At 50.4% G+C, this 12,538-nt stretch overlaps 1 protein-coding gene and 1 long non-coding RNA gene across 3 annotated transcripts in view; one reads left to right on the forward strand and one right to left on the reverse strand.

Moving 5' to 3' along the window:
- The window catches only part of CBFB (core-binding factor subunit beta), a 34,845-nt gene extending 32,505 nt beyond the window's left edge, over positions 1 to 2,340 (forward strand). For both annotated transcript variants that reach the window (XM_050311075.1, XM_050311074.1), the window contains exon 6: positions 1,933 to 2,340. In XM_050311075.1, coding sequence (XP_050167032.1) covers positions 1,933 to 1,955 — 23 coding nt within the window. In that variant the 3' untranslated portion in view covers positions 1,956 to 2,340. The remainder of the gene's footprint in view (positions 1 to 1,932) is intronic.
- Positions 2,341 to 3,387: 1,047 nt separating this feature from the next.
- On the reverse strand, positions 3,388 to 7,272 carry LOC126637694 (uncharacterized). Its single transcript, XR_007628418.1, has 2 exons — positions 5,336 to 7,272; positions 3,388 to 5,284 (listed from the first exon to the last, which is right to left on the reverse strand). It is a non-coding gene; the product is annotated as an uncharacterized LOC126637694 (long non-coding RNA).
- Between the last annotated feature and the right edge of the window lie 5,266 nt (positions 7,273 to 12,538).

Consider the following 12,538-nt stretch of genomic DNA (forward strand, 5'->3'; position numbering starts at 1 on the left):
CTCCCCAGAGTGCTGCCTGCCTGCACAGCAGGGCACTTCTCCATCTTCAGTGAGCTTGTTTTACTGCTCCTGCTCTAATCTGAGCACGGGGAGCACAGTGGCAGTGGTTACAGACCTGCTCGTGTCCCTGGGCAGGGGTTGGGGGTAGAATAAGTGTTTCACATGTCCTAGAAGAGCACAGGGAAAGGAGGGTGTCTGAGTCAGAGCTGTCATTCCAGCATGTTACAGTTGCTTGTGTAAATCCCCACTTACTGAATTGCAAAATTGCTCCTTTATCCACATACACCAGTGTAAGATATTGTAATGACTGCTTTTGGTGCGTTTGAGGGTCATTTGTCATCCCTTCTGAGTATCACTTGAAAGGGCAAATCTGGTAGTGGTTCACCAGTGGCTTCTGCAAACTCTGCAAGTAGCAGTGAGGTCACGAATCACGCGACTCCTTTCATATGTTCTGAAAGAAAAGACCACTTTAAGCAAAGCATAAATGCAACCATATGCCCATATCTTGGAATCTTCCCTGAAATTTGACAATAAAATTGCTGTGTGTATGATTTGCTTTTAGAGCGGTAGTGTAGCAGCAATTAACTCGCTGGTCTGTTCTAGTTAAGTGTAAAAATGTTTATTGAGTGCAAAATTGGTAGAAGATTAGTAGAAGTAAGACTTTGGTAATTCTTAGAGACAGTGCTTGCCTTTGTTTCCTCCTGGAAGAAAGAGGCAGCAGTGAACACCAGACCAAATCTTGTTGCAGTCAGTTCAGTAGGAGAGGAGTATGCAAAGTGGAGCTGTTGCTGTTTTGTTAATCCTGGTAGAACTCTAAACAGCTACTGTCACACTAATTTAGGACTTGTTGAATGACCATTTCATATTAAGAAAAATCTTTACCACGCAGTTTCCTTTGCTGTTTGGGTCGTGTGGTGATTACAGGCCTTGGTGCCAGCTGTTCTCTCTGTAAACCTTAGGTGAAAGTATCAGGACTAAAATGTCTTAATAACCAGCCAGCCTGTATTAGATGTTCCCAGAGCTGAAGTATGGCTTTAAAACTGTAACTCTGTCAATGTTTTTTAGTATCTCCCTGCAGTATTTGTGTGTGCTGCTTGGAAGCAGCTGTGCCTGTGTACAGGTAAAGTGGGCAGCCTGTTTTACTGTGACTGGTACTGCTGTGACCGACCATCCTTAATTTCCTCTTTCCAGTGCCATTAACTCAAACTGTTTAACAGAATGATTTCTTTAAAGGAGAACTTACATTTGTTTTAATACAGGGGTGCAATCGTCAGAGTTTCCTCGGTTTGGTATTATTGCCAACTTTGCAGGTGCACTGAAAAAGAAAGAATGTGTTAAAATGTGTGTCAATATATGGATTAAATTATGCTTGTGTGTTACCATGTTATAATTCCAGAATTACATAATTCCTAATTCCTGAAGAGGCAAATGTAAATGTTTCCCACTAAAAATGCTGAGGGGAGATGTATTTGGAAATGTGACACACTCTGCCATCTTGCATTGTAGCCTTTCTCTCCAAAATCTTGATACTGAAAACATTTACAGAAAAGGTTAACAGAAGGGAAATAAAATCATTTTGGAAAAAGAGACACAAAACTGTTACCTAACTGTTCTGGAAGTCTCTTGCTGCTTGTTAATGGGGTGTTTAAAGCCTGGCTGCAGGAGCAGGGGGAGAGTGCCCAGAGCTCTGCACCTCCCTGGCTGCTGCATCCACAGCCCTCACCTGGCATTCCTGTTGGTTATGGGGGATCACTGAACTGAGGGGCACAGAATGATTTTGGTGTTAGAAATGGATGCTTTGGTTACTGCTTGAATTGTAAAGTTTCTGCCTTGAATTGGTTATGGTTTTAGCCATGTTAATGCACTGAATAAATTAACTGCCCACGTCCTGATTGCTTTTTTTTGACCTGCAATGTGTGTTTATTGCTGCAGGCAAGAAGACAGCAAGACCCTAGTCCTGGCTCCACCCTGGGCAGTGGAGATGATCTCAAGCTCCGTTAGTCAGCGCCATGGTCTGCACACGTGCATTGCTTCCACTTGGCAAAGGATTTAATAAAAGACCAGAAACTGTGATAACTGGGTATATTATGGTCTGTTCCCTGACCTGCGGCAGTCCAAGTCACCACCAGCTGCCATGGTTTGCACTATGTTGATGTTACAATACCTGCATTTCCCATTTTAAGCATGTAGCCAGTGGCAATTGGAAATTTTGTTTTTTCTATGCAAACTTATTTTTGTTGGCACTATTTTAGTGAAATGGAAACTTATGCAGCTATAAAACCATTTTTCTCAACTGTAATAAAAATTGTCACTTAAAAATAGGTCAAGATATTGCAGATTTAGAACTTTTTTTTTTGGTTGTTTTGTTTTGTTTTTTTTTAAACTGCTGGAAGCCAATGCATTCCAAGCTTAAGTTTTTTAATATGGGCTTTTGGAATTTTGATTGTCCTTACTGTGCTCCTGCTTTATTTTAGATATGCATTCTTATCTTTCTCTCAGTTTTCTTTTTTCCTAAATTTGCAAGACCTTCTGAAAACCGCTGACATTATTTTGCGTTGTTTCCAAGCTGAACCCGGTGAATCAGAGCTGTTGGAATCAGTTTTTCAAACTTTGTGGGTTTGTAAATGTTACAGTTGCAGTATTCTTTTTAACTGCTAACAGTTCATTAGTTCCACTGTTTAAATGATCAAAACCTGTATATTTTGGCACGTCCTGCCCCAGTCCCTGCCTTGGACTCTGCTCTGATCCCGGGAGTGTGGGGGCTGTTCCACCCTGTCCATAGTGCTGGACTGGAGCTCAGAGGAAGTCGCAGGTTGGCTTCTGTTTTATTCAGGGATTTTTTTAACTGGTTCTGAAAAGGGATCCTGCAACTCCACAGCCAGACCCAACAGCCTTCAAACTGGGGACGAGAGTCATCGGCTGCCAAGGTGGCATCTATGAAATCGTGCTTAAGATAACTGCTTGAAGTGTATTTTCTATCTTAGGCTCTTTGTAAAGTTGTGCTGGATGGTGAACAGCTGAGATGAGGTTGTGTGCAGAAGCCTCACACAGCACATTGGCCACTTCTGTTAATTCTTATGCAAGTTAAGACTACATTGCAGTATATATTGCATTTTCTGACAGGGTAAGATTTGGGATGAATTCATGTGTGAATTAACCTTGGTTTATTTGGGGTGATGGTGAATGGACTTGTTCCAAAGTTTTCATTGCATCCAATATTTGAACAAAATTGATTGGAAATGTGATGTCATTTGGCTTTGTTAAAATGTGGTGCTTCCTGTACAGCCTGATTGATTAAAATGTCACTTAAATACCTTTTTAAAATAGGTGATCTTAAATCTAAAATACTTCAGTATTTTAAGAATCATTTTAAAGCTAGAAACTCTGTATGGTTAGAACAGTTAAATCTTTATTAAATTCTATAATTAAGACAGTTGCACATTCCTCGTTAATGGCAAAACAACTGATGCAAAAGAGGTCTTGCAAAAACGTAAGCAGATGTCAATGTGAAGGAGAATCTTTGTATGTTAATAATATGAATATTTAACATTCACTTAAAAATGTCATTAACTGTAAACTGTGAGAATCTCATCAAATAGAAATATTTTGATACTTCAATTTAAATGTGATTCACCTGGAAGATAATCTTTTTCACTCTGTGGCCACGTACTCTTCTTGCTCTTCTTCCCCCAAAGAAGTAATTTTTCTAAAGTGTTTCTGCAAAGAGTTATTTAAGGGACACACGCCCGCAGCCCAGCCTTGGATCTTCTCTGCCATCTGTGTATTTTTGATGGAATAGTCTGAAGATTTATTTTAAAAGGTTTTCCTAACGTTTCAGACGGTGGTTTTAAACCATAAGTACACAGGAAATGACGCTATCAGATATTAACGTTGCTATCTCTGTGTAAATACTGAACTTTCCCTATCATCATTTAGCATTCTGCTGCTTCCCATATCTTAATGCTGGCATTAAGATCACAGCCCTTACCCTCTGCTGGTTAGTGCAGACTTTTTAAAGTGCATTTTAAGTTATTGATGCAATTTGATATTTTTCATAATTTCTATTTAAACTTAAAGTTGCATCATCTTTCTCGAATTCATCTCCTGTAAGAGTTGCCTTAAGCTACAGGATTGCTTTTGCTACTTTTTGTGTTGTATGTTTAACTTTCATAATAAACTTCTGTGTAGTGAAAACACGGTGCTGTAAGTTTATTTCTGGCTGGCTGGCAGTCCAGGCTGAGGTGTTGGTGTCGATGGGGTGACTGTGCCCGTGCCAGGCTGCCCTGATGGCCGTGGATAAAGCAGCAGTGACATCCAGTGGTCACTGGACTAACCAACCCCCTCCCTCGTGTTCAGCAGCTCTCCAGGAGGGAACCTTCAATAAGAGGGGAAAACGTGGATGGTGCTGCCCTGCAATTCTTGTTTCTCAGAACTGATGTGCCCTGCTTGCTCTGAAAGCTGCACCTCGTGGGGTTGTCCTGGCTGTGTGTGCTCACAGGGCAGTGTTGTTTGTGGCCACGTTGTCACAGCAGCCATCAAACCTCGTTCACTGGGCTGCTCTGGGCCAGGGAGAACCAGGGGGGGCTGCACGTTGGAATTCAGGAATGGGGGAATGTGATAAAGCACTGTGGGCACAATACCAGTATTTAGTGCTTCCCTGAAGCTGCTAAAATTGTAGGTGCTCTGACTTCAAATAGTTAATACTGGATGAGTGACAGTGGTGCTTATGTGCTGAAATCAGGTAGAGCATTGCTTAATAACTGGAGAGCTGCTGTCTGCTCTGAGAGCATTTACATGCCAAAAGACAGCGAGTAACCTTATTGTACTTTCACAATCTGTGACCAGATCAGAGAACAACTCATAAAAAACAGCCCTGCTGTGACCCGTGGCTTTCCTGAAGATGCTCTTCAGTTTGGAAGGAAGGCAGCTTGTAAAAGAGAGTACAGGGAAGGATTTCTTCCCCATATCTAATCTAAACCTCCCCTTTCTCTCAGTTTGAAGTCATTTCCCCTTGTCCTGTCACTTCATGCCCTTGTTGAAAGTCCTTCTCAAACTCTTGTAGCACTTGTAGTTACTGAGGGGGCTCTAAGGTCTTCTTGGAACCTTCTCCCCCTTGAACAACTCCTCTGTCCATAGGAGAGGTGCTCCAGCCCTCTGAGCTCCTTTACGGCCTCCTCTGGATTTGCTCCAGCAGGTCCATGTCCTTTTCTTGGGGGTCCCAGGGCTGGATGCAGCAGTGCAGGTGGGGGGCTGTGTTTAGTCCATTTACTGAAGTTCTCAGAGCCTGGATGAGCAGGTTTCCTGTGTTTAGTCCATTTACTGAAGTTTTCAGAACCTGGATGAGCAGGTTTCCTGTGTTTAGTCCATTTACTGAAGTTTTCAGAGCCTGGATGAGCAGGTTTCCTGCTCTCTCTTTAAGGGAACAGCAGCTGTGCCATGCTCATGGTCCCCCTTCTGAAAGCAGAAAACAGAAAATGAAGCTGGGGGTGAAAACAGCCCCTTTTCTGTTCCTGAAGGGCTGTGGTGGTTTCTCTAATAACAAGCCTTGTTCAGGTGAGGGCTGGGAAGTTAAATGAAGGAGATGTGGTGGTGGAGAACTCCAGAACTGCATGGCCTAGCACTGTCAGCAGGACTTCTGTATTTATTATTGCTTGTCAGTAGTTCAGGTCTCCACTCTGTCACAGGTGTAGTAAAGAATCCATCCTGTCTGCAGAGAAGAAGGACCAATTTCTGTGAAGTTACATTATTTTTTTTTGCTACATTTCCAATGCAAATAAGAGAATGACAAAAATGGCTTCAAGGATGAGAATTACAGTGAGAAGTTGGAGCAGAGTGAACATTTGCATGGGCAACATTTCTCATAGCTCATTTGCCTGACATCCTGTCTTCACACTGCCATGAAATGCAAATCCCAGGCCATGCATATTCATCAGCTGCTGCATGCTCGGAGCTGCTCGGGGTTTAAGTAACTATTAAATGGGTTTCTCAATTACAGGTTGAGATAAGTGAATTTTCAGAGTTGCCTTGGGCTCATTTCTTAAAGCTCAGGAGTGAGAGAAGGAAAAAGTAGCACAGAGGAGCCGAGTGCTGCCTTTGCTGGTGCTGTCCCCCAGGACAGAGGGGGGCTGGGGAAGGATGGGGGAAGAAGGGGGAACCCAAAATGCTCCTTGCTCAGCTGAGTGCCTCTTCCTGAGCCTTGTCCACAGTTTGTCACAGCTGCTGAGACCTTTGCCAAGGCTTGGGTGCTCCCCACAACTCTTCTGATGTGTAACTCTGTTTTCCACCCTGTTGGACTTGACAATATGGGCATGGGAGATGTGGGTTTTCCCAGTGCTCCCCTTTCCCTTGGTCCACAGGCTGATTCTCTGTTTTCTGTAGGAACTGCTGCCGTTATTGCCTTTTCCCCTTTGCAATCTTCTCTCTTCCCCAGAGCAGGTGATGGGTTTAGCTTGAAAACAGAAAGACCTTCTAGACTGGAGCAAAGTTTGTTCCTGAAAGCTCCTGGCTCTTCCTGCTGTTACCCACTGGTTTGCTGGGAGAGTCTGTCCCTTTGAGCCTTTCCCAGCTGCACCCCCAGCCCTTCCAGCTTTTGCTGTTCACACCTTACAAAACCCCAGCAAAGTGCAGGTGTAGAGAAACAAGCAGTGGAAGAGAACTGGAGCTTTTTGGCTGTGGGATGCACTTGGCCCCATCACTGCCTGTGTGACTGTTCCTGGAGCAGATGACTGGGGGGGCTGTGCTGCTGCTGCAGGATTTGGGAAGCATTTCAGGGCTTCAGCCCTTCCCAGCAGTGATGCAGATCATGGCTGCTCAAGCCGTGCTCCTTGGCAGGGCTCAGGCATGAAGAGCTGAGGTTGGCATGGGGAGAAGGGAGCTGGTTCAGGGAAGAAGCCCCGGGAAGGTGGATTTGACCACGTGGTTTGGGTGTAAGGCTTTGGCTTTGGGAAGGGAGCAGGTCCTGAGCACATCAGGGTGGAGGAGAAGATGGGGAGGAAGGGCTCCCAGCAGGGCAGGGGTTACTGTCCCTGCCCTCCCTTCACAACTCCCTGTTGTGTCTGCCCCTGCTTTTCGGTGGCCAAAAGGGTTGTGGCTCTTGGTTTGAGCTTTGAGTGGGGCCACACTGGGTGCTCATCCCCAGGGTGGTGGTTCTGGGTGCTGACAACGGGATTTGTTCCAGTCTATGGATTTGGTGAGGGGAGTGGGAGGGATTTCCCTCAGTATGAGCAAGGATGCAGCATCTGGACCCCCTGCACCCTGTGGGAGTCCCTGACCTGTCCCACCTCTGCCTTCGGCTGGAGATACAACACTATCCCCTGCCCTCCCTCCCTGCTGCACTGAGCCCTGTGCAGAGGTGGGTGTAGATCTCCTTTGTGATCATTTATCACAGCTGTTCAGGAGCTGGGGCTGAGCAGGACTCGCCCCAGCAGCTGGTTCCCAGCAGGGCAAACACTGTCAGACAGGGACAACGTCCCTGCTGGGAGGCACTTGGGCCTTCAGTGGCATTCAGTGGCCAGAAGTATTGAATTCATTGCCAAGGCTCATTCCTGGCTTGTTCAGTTGACTTGTCCATTATGAGTCAGTGATGCAGCTCCTGGTTTGCATTCTGTCCAGTCTTGGTGCTGTTCTTCTCAGCTCCTGAAGGATGTGGGGCAGGAGAGGTCGGTGGCAGCTCCATGTTCAGCTGCAGGTGTCAGTGCCTCTTAAAGTCCTGCCCACCTGGATGTTGAAATTGCCCTCAAACACCAGCCTCAATCTGCTCCTCAGTGGCCTTTCCTGGTGCCCCAGGCTCTCTGGCTGCTGTCTGTGCCTTGCCACCAGCCTGCAGCTCCTCAGGTAGCCTGTCCTCAGAGCCAGGAGCCTGTGCCCACAGTGCTGCAGTCCAGGAGGAGGGGACAGCTGGGGATGCTCAGCCCTGCATAGGAGCCAGCTGTGATCCAGCTGCAGGTCATAGAACCATGGAATGGTCAGGGTTGGAAGGGATCTTAAAGAGCATCCAGTCCAACCCCCTGCCATGGGCAGGGAACCTTCCAGGTCGTTTGCCCTGGCTGTGTTTGGGGTCTGGGGGCCAGGGTGAGCAAGGCAGGCAGGGATAGGCAGTGCTGCATGCACAGACTGCTCCTGAGCTTCTGAGCTGCCCAGGGAGTGCCTCCTGCTCGGCTCAGAGCAGCTGCTGCTGCTGAGGAGTCCCCGAGTGCTTTCCTGGCAGCGACGGCCCCAGCCCGGAGCCACTCTGCGGATGCTCCCACACAGAGCACAGGACAGATCCTCTTTTTGGTTCTGCTTTCAGTTCTGCTGTGCAGACACGGCTGGGGTGTGACTGGGACCTGCTGCTGGTGGTCCTGGGGGCTGCGTGACTCTCTGAAACCACCACCGCCCACAAGGTGCCTGAGTCACCAGCTCCTTCACCCTCCTGCACCCTCTGCTCTGCACCCGGGCAGGAGGGGCCAGCAGGACCTTGGGGCACCCCACGGGGACGAGGAACCTCGAGCATCTCTCTTGTTGGTTCTGCCCATCACAGCCCGTGGTTCCAGGCACTCCCACACCGCTCATTGACCAGAAGGCAGTGACAAAGCGGGCAGCCAGAGATCTTCAGGGGCTCTGAGAGGGACCCTGCAGCTCTGACTCATCTCCTGTTAAGTGACAACCCCCCAAGCACCAGGGCTGGAGCAGGCTGGGGTGGGGCTGACCCCTCTGCCCCCTCCTCTTGCGCTCTGCCCCACGGCCCTTCCTCATCATCCGCTCTGACACTCAGACATCCACTTGGGAAACATCTCAGGAGGTGAAACTCAGCCCGTGTGAAGCCCTGCCACCCATGCAGCACTCCTGGCTCCATAAACCCTTGGAATAAGGCGTTTGGGGATTATATAGAATTGTACATGGGATTCTATAGAACCCCCAAATCCATCTGTTACTTTTTTTCCATAAAACCTGTGCTTTAAATTATTTTATCTTTATAGAATCCCCCTGCTTTGCCCCAGGGTGAATTTTCCCACGAGTTTTCGATGCACAGTTAAAACCCCAAGTGCCCGGCTGGGCAGCAGCCAAAGGGAGGATGCAGTGGCCAGGGGCTCGCTGGAAGGACAGACGGCCCCCCTGGCAGAGCTGCTGACGCCGGTGGTCCTGTGCTGACCGATCCAGGAAGGACCGACTGCCCATCACCTCTGCCCGCTGTCCCCGCTGCCCGCCCGGCACGGCGGGCTGGGCTCCGCACCCTGCCCACGCCTGGCAGCGCCTCCCGGGCTGAACCACCGCCAGGAGGAAACAGAAACCAGCGCATCTGTTTCTGATGAAGCCGGAGCCAGTTTAGATCCAGCCCCGCACGAATCAGAGCTTTTAAAACCGTATCTGGAAGGGACGAGTCGTGCGAAGCGCACGGCCCCGCTGCTGCCCCGCGGTGAACGGGCCCCCCCATCGGCAGCTCTCACCCTGCTCCCTCGCTGCCCTGAACGCTCCACGCTCATCCCCCGGCCCTCCTCAGCCCCTGCCCTCGGCCCGGCCCTGCAGAACGCCCTGTGCTTCTCGGGCAGGGTCTGAGAGAGCATCGCGACATCCTCGGGGCAGCGCTGGGACCGTCCCGTTCCTGCCCATCTCCAGACACCAAGCGCGCTGCAAAAATGCACGGGAGCTTCTGGAGCTGCCAGGAACCCAAATCCTGCCGTGTGAGAAGTGATGTCGTGACCACCTCGGTCCTGACAGGGCACGGCGTGTGCCAAAGCCTCGCCGTGCTCGCCGGCCCGTGCCAGGCACCCATCACCTGCCCGCTCCTGGCCAGACACAGAATCACCTCAACAACCTCTGAAACTGAAACCATCCCGGCAGGGCAGGGCAGGGCAGGGCAGGGCAGGGCAGGGCAGGGCAGGGCAGGGCGTGCTCAGCAGCGGGCCAGGAGGGCAGAAGTGCTGAGCCAGCGAAAACCGGAGCACCGGGTTTGGGAAAGGCCGGGTTCGGTGCTGCCAACCCTGCCCACCCGGGCACCCCCACCCTGGCACCGATGGGGCTCTGCCCACCTCGGTGGCACCCGAAGCTCCTGGCTGTGGGATAAATCCCCCTGGAGAGGTGGGATAACCCCCCTTTGGAGAGTCCCAACCCTTCCCCCAGCACAGGAGCAAGGCTGCCCCCCATCGCAGTCTGGATCCACTCGTAACTGCCAGCCCAAAACTGCGCCACGGGGCACGCACCCCCCGAAAAACCAGCGCAGCTTCAGAGCTTTGTGGCGAACACCCTTCCCCGAGCGAGCAGCGCTGCCGAGCCCGGGGCTGTTTCCAGCCCGTTTTTCGGGCAGCCAAGGGGCAGATTCGAGCCCAGAGCCGCTCCGTGCCCGTCCCGTCGGGAGAGGGCAGCTCTGCCTCGCTCCGAGCCGCCAGCGCTTCCCCACGCGCGGCTCCATCCCACGAGAGCCCCGGCGAGTTTTTAGTCCCTCCCGGTAACTTTTGCATTTTTTTCCCCCCCTTTCTTTTGACCGGCTGGATTGCAAAGCCCGGCTCTTTTCTACCACCATCCACCTGCAGACGAGAGGAATTTAGGAAAATTAAGTAAGCTGGGAACCTGGATTGTCTCCGATGGGATGTACCCACTGCCGTTCCTTCAGTCAGAAACCTTTAACAACTGAGCCAGGCTTTAAATATTGATCACAGTTTTCAGAAAGCTGCACATTGCTTCCTAAGCCCTGGGGCTGAATTTGGGCATTTTCCAAGGAGTGCTCCATAATCTGGAGAGCGAGGAGGGTAATTTTATTCTTTTAAAATTTAATTTTTGCCTGTCACGAGCGGTTGCCCAAATGATGACGCTTTGCCCGATCTGCCTTGAAAATGCCATCCTGCCTGGAGTGGCTGGGGAGCCAGGGGGGCTTCTCCAGTCACTCTGGGGGGGTTTGATTTCAGCTGCCCACACTGGTCCCCACTCAGGACCCTCAGCACTCTGGTTCTGGGGGGAGGGCAGGCAGAGGGGGCTCCGTCCCAGCACCCCACAGATAACTCTGCTCCCCCTGAGTGCAGGTGCCCAGAGCTGCCAGGGGGAGAACACCCCGCTGTCCCCGGGCACTTTGCTGGGTTTGGGGCAGAACAGGTGTTGGAAGGAGCTGGGAATTTTCATAACTGCTGGCTCAGCTGTGCAAAACCCATGACCCAGCCCAGCCTGCAGGAATGCAGGGAGGATGCCTCAGGTGCCTGGGGAGGCTTCCTCTGCCCAGGATTTTGGTGTCAGTGGTGGGCATGGGTGCAGGGGATGTTCCATCTCAGCTGTGCCTTCACTTGCTCCCCTTCAGGACGCTGTGTGGGATTTTCAGCCAGCTGGGATTTCCCTCCTCAGCCTGGGGAGCCCCTGCAGGGAGCAGCAAGCATCCCAGGCCGTGGGGTGCCACTGCCCTTGCCTGGCCCTGCCCAGCTCGCTCTGCCCTCCCGGCTGTGCCAGGGCTGTGGTTGAGCTCAGGGGGGTGGAAGGGGCTGGCATTCCCCTGTTCTCCATCCAGCATCCCCACCTGAGGGCTGCCCCTGCCCTGGGCCTGCTGAAAAGTGGTGCTGTGTGTCCTTCCTGCCCTGTGAAATGACTGGGCTGGTCAGATTTCTCTACAGTTATTCTCTCAAGCACAGCCCTTATGGATGTCACTATGTGAATATATAGATATATAAAATATGTAAATATTGTCTATATACATATCCATATTTTATATATATAGTGATTTGGAGATACTGGGTGGCTCATAAGGATTAGCCCCTGCTCCTGGGAGAGGAAAGGCTAATTTCTCTTTCTGAGCCAATAAAGATGTGTCAGAGGGCTGGAGTGAAGGGGAAACATTGGCAGCACCTCTGTGCTTTTCAGCATATTAAGATGTCACCGTGCTTGCCTTAAAAAAAAAAAAGCAAGCAAGGCATGAATAATAAATAGAGCAACGTGCAGCTGACTTCAAGGGAAAGCTGATTTCCCTGGGGCTTGCTCCACACCATATACATTAAAATCTCACCTGCTTTGACAGCTCTGTGACCTGAACAGGGATGCTGAGAAATGTGGTGTTCAGAGCAGAACCTGGCCAAGGTCCTGCTCCCAAACGTGACTGGGATTTCTTTCTGAGCCTTTGATTCCCCTGCCAGCAATGGCTTGCTCTGCCTGTTGGGAAGGAGGTGTAGTGGAACCCACCTGAAATAATGTTTGACTCTTCCTTTTCCTCTTTTAAATACGAGATCCCCAAACTTCTGTGGCTGTGGCTGGTGGGAGTTCTCAGTGGATGTTTTCTGTCCTGCTGGGGGATATTCCCTGTGATGGGGCTGGCCTTGCTGGGACATTGTGGGCACCCCAGCACAGGGATGGTGGGGTCAGGCTGGGACTGAGCATCACCCCTGGAGGGATGCAGCAGGGAAGAGGGGACAGGAGATGGGGATCGCCCAAGGAGAGGCTTTCTGCTGCCACCCTCTAATAAACACGGGAAAATGCAGGTCCCCACACTCCCTGCCCCTCCTGGAGCATCGACCTGGCACCAGGAGCTGCTTCCACACCCACTGCACTCTCCTGGCTTCCCATCACTCGTGCAGCCCTTCTCCAGAGC

This window comes from Myiozetetes cayanensis, unplaced genomic scaffold, assembly GCF_022539395.1.
Source record: "Myiozetetes cayanensis isolate MyiCay16 unplaced genomic scaffold, myiCay2020 scf16, whole genome shotgun sequence".
NCBI classification, from domain to species: Eukaryota; Metazoa; Chordata; class Aves; order Passeriformes; family Tyrannidae; genus Myiozetetes; species Myiozetetes cayanensis.